Source organism: Cydia fagiglandana, chromosome 3, assembly GCF_963556715.1.
Source record: "Cydia fagiglandana chromosome 3, ilCydFagi1.1, whole genome shotgun sequence".
NCBI lineage: Eukaryota > Metazoa > Arthropoda > Insecta > Lepidoptera > Tortricidae > Cydia > Cydia fagiglandana.
In genome coordinates, this window is record NC_085934.1 from 18,423,501 (window position 1) to 18,426,126 (window position 2,626).

At 36.7% G+C, this 2,626-nt stretch overlaps 1 protein-coding gene across 1 annotated transcript; it reads right to left on the reverse strand.

Moving 5' to 3' along the window:
* Positions 1-1,375: 1,375 nt before the first annotated feature.
* On the reverse strand, positions 1,376-2,085 carry LOC134680564 (uncharacterized). The gene has a single exon (XM_063539677.1). It carries the CDS (start codon positions 2,011-2,013, stop codon positions 1,411-1,413), a length of 603 nt encoding a protein of 200 aa, XP_063395747.1. The 5' UTR covers positions 2,014-2,085; the 3' UTR covers positions 1,376-1,410.
* Positions 2,086-2,626: the final 541 nt, after the last annotated feature.

Here is a 2,626-nt window from a genome sequence, read left to right on the forward strand (position 1 = left end):
CTACTGTTAACTATAGTGGCACTTTTGTGGCAACATTGTTTTTTGGTAAAGATAGGATACTGAAATTATATAACCTTTTTCGGTATAATTCGGGTGTTCCTGTAGCCATTGAAGTAAGAGCTACGGTCTACAATCCTGCCCCACCACGTAATTTATTTCTTACTTACCTTTAGAGCCATTGAAAGCTTGTTTGAGTTTGATATTTGATGCGTGAGATTTGAGAAAAAATAAACGAAATTTAAACCGAAACTGTAGCAATAGAAAATTAAAGTACCTAGTACCAAAATAAATGTGAACTAATTTAAATAGATTTTAGTGCCTTAAGTTTGGTATGCGCCTGATTTTAAAATGCGAGCGTTAGTTTATGGCGATTGTATGGTGGCAGGTAAGTTCATGTGACTCTAAAATACAGTAAGGAAAATACGGGTATTATAAATTATAATACCTCGCGCACGGGATAGTATAGCCGCGCTCGTGCTAAACCTCATGTTCGAGTTAGTTCAAATAGTTGGGGATGAATTATCAGTCAGTACCGGCCAGGCGTAAACACAAACAACGCCATGTTGGGCTCACTGTGATTGCCACTAATCATCGCATTAGACAATCATTTGTACACCTAAATAGTAAATAACTGTGCACAATTCGTGAACAATAGATATAAATACATTTTGTATATGTCCTTTGTTGTAAGAGATATAAAAACAGGAAATGATTGAAGCATATGTTACTATTCAAATTTGGTGGTAGTAGTTCAGAGGTTGCAAACAGATAACTGTAAGTAAGCGATAGTAACTTGGTATAAATATTAGTAAACCTTTTTGCAGATATTTTTGGAGCTTAAATGTAAAGGTACCTACTAAAGTTTGCTCAGTGCTTAAGATGCTTTCTGGTCGGGTTTAGGATCTCAAAAATTTGTGTGAATACACATCGCTGACGTATTTTTAGAAGGTATTATTATGTGGTAGATACTAAAACCAGAATACTAATCATAATAAAAGTGTGTATTGCAACATTCGTGTGAAAAATATTATAAACACTTGAACTTGTTGGTGCCAATAACTGCAAGATTATCAAGTCGCTTTACAATAAAGTTATACTTAAAAATTGCTTCATGCCTTTAGCTGACTAAATGTAATTTTGATTGATTTGTTCTGACACACTAATTAAAAAAAACACAAACGAAAGGCGTAGGAAGCGGGCAAACATTTAACTTAAATTATTTAAAACAAATAATATATGCAAAATAAGTCAATAGGTACCAGTTTAACCTTAAAAAAATAGTTTGTATTTTTTGGATCAGTACATACACATTTTGTAATAACACATTTTAAACAGGCTGTCAATGTTGAATTTACTACAAACCCTTAAACTGATTCTAAAAAAATCAAGTTGATAAAGAAAACCTCATCATTACACAATATTTTCCGTAATATTTACATTTCCAGCCTTGCTTGCGAACCTCACGTCAATATCTGGTTTTTCATTAGGATCGAAATCAGACTTGGGAACTTCGGTAACGTTACTGTTGATTTCATCTCCACAGTTCGTTGGTACTTCTGTCGCCACAGCCACTTTATAAGGCACGGCAACTGTAAGTTCTTCGTTACCATAGTACCACTTAGCAGAAGTAGTATTAAGCAGATCCGTTAATATCTTCACGTTCACATACTTATTGTTATCATCTTTTTCAGCCTTGATGTAAAGCACACGATGCTTGATCTTCACTTCAATTGTACTCTCATTGTAATTAGGAAGACTGACAATATATTTGTAGACATCTTGCTCATAAATTTCTTTGGTAATGATCCCCTGATTTTGAGCGCAGATATTTTTCGCTTTGTTGTCAACTTCGATGAGGTCGTTGGCAAGGCGATGGAAGAATCTCTCGTCTCTGTGGCCCTGATGGCGCTTATAATCGTGATGGTGTCTGTGGCAGAGGGTCGGATGACTCTTGCACCACTGATGAGGCTCCACAAAATTTAAAATAGCGAGAAATAACAACACTCGATACATTTTCAATGTGTTCTTTACGGGATAACAGTGAATAATGAGTGAGCAGAGCGCTGTTTACTGATAACTCTGTTAACCTATTACGAATACAAAGAGATAAGAAGAGCGAGACGTTGAACAGTAAGTGGACTTTGTTAATTAATCGTTATTTTTATTGTTGTACCAAGGGTATGTCCTAAATAAAGTCCGCCTGTAGAGGTTTTATTGCTCGAATAGTCGTACGTCCATTGTTATTATTAGAGTTCCCCCAAATATGTCAACGCGGAATCGGCAAAATCCGATGGAAAAAAGCTTTATGTCTGCGCAATAAGAGCGAAAAAGTCGTCGTTCGGCTCGGCTCGCATCGGCCGGCGCCGGCCGACGCGTCGTCGGCTTCTTCGCTCTTATTGCGTGGACATAAAGCTTTTTCCTATCGGCTTTTGCCGAATGCGCGTCGATATATCTGGGGAGACCCTTATACTAAGTATATGACGCCACGACATGAGTACCTATTCGTAAAGATTTTTTAAGGCATTTCTAGCCAAACCAAATATTTAAACTGAATACCGACCCTGGTGCGATTCAACAAGAAGGAAAGAAAGAAAGCTGTCTATTTGTTGTTTGGGAGTATTAAATA

Bases quoted from the DNA above. Each gene is read 5' to 3' on its own strand.
- LOC134680564 (XM_063539677.1), bottom strand. From the start codon at position 2,013: ATGTATCGAGTGTTGTTATTTCTCGCTATTTTAAATTTTGTGGAGCCT.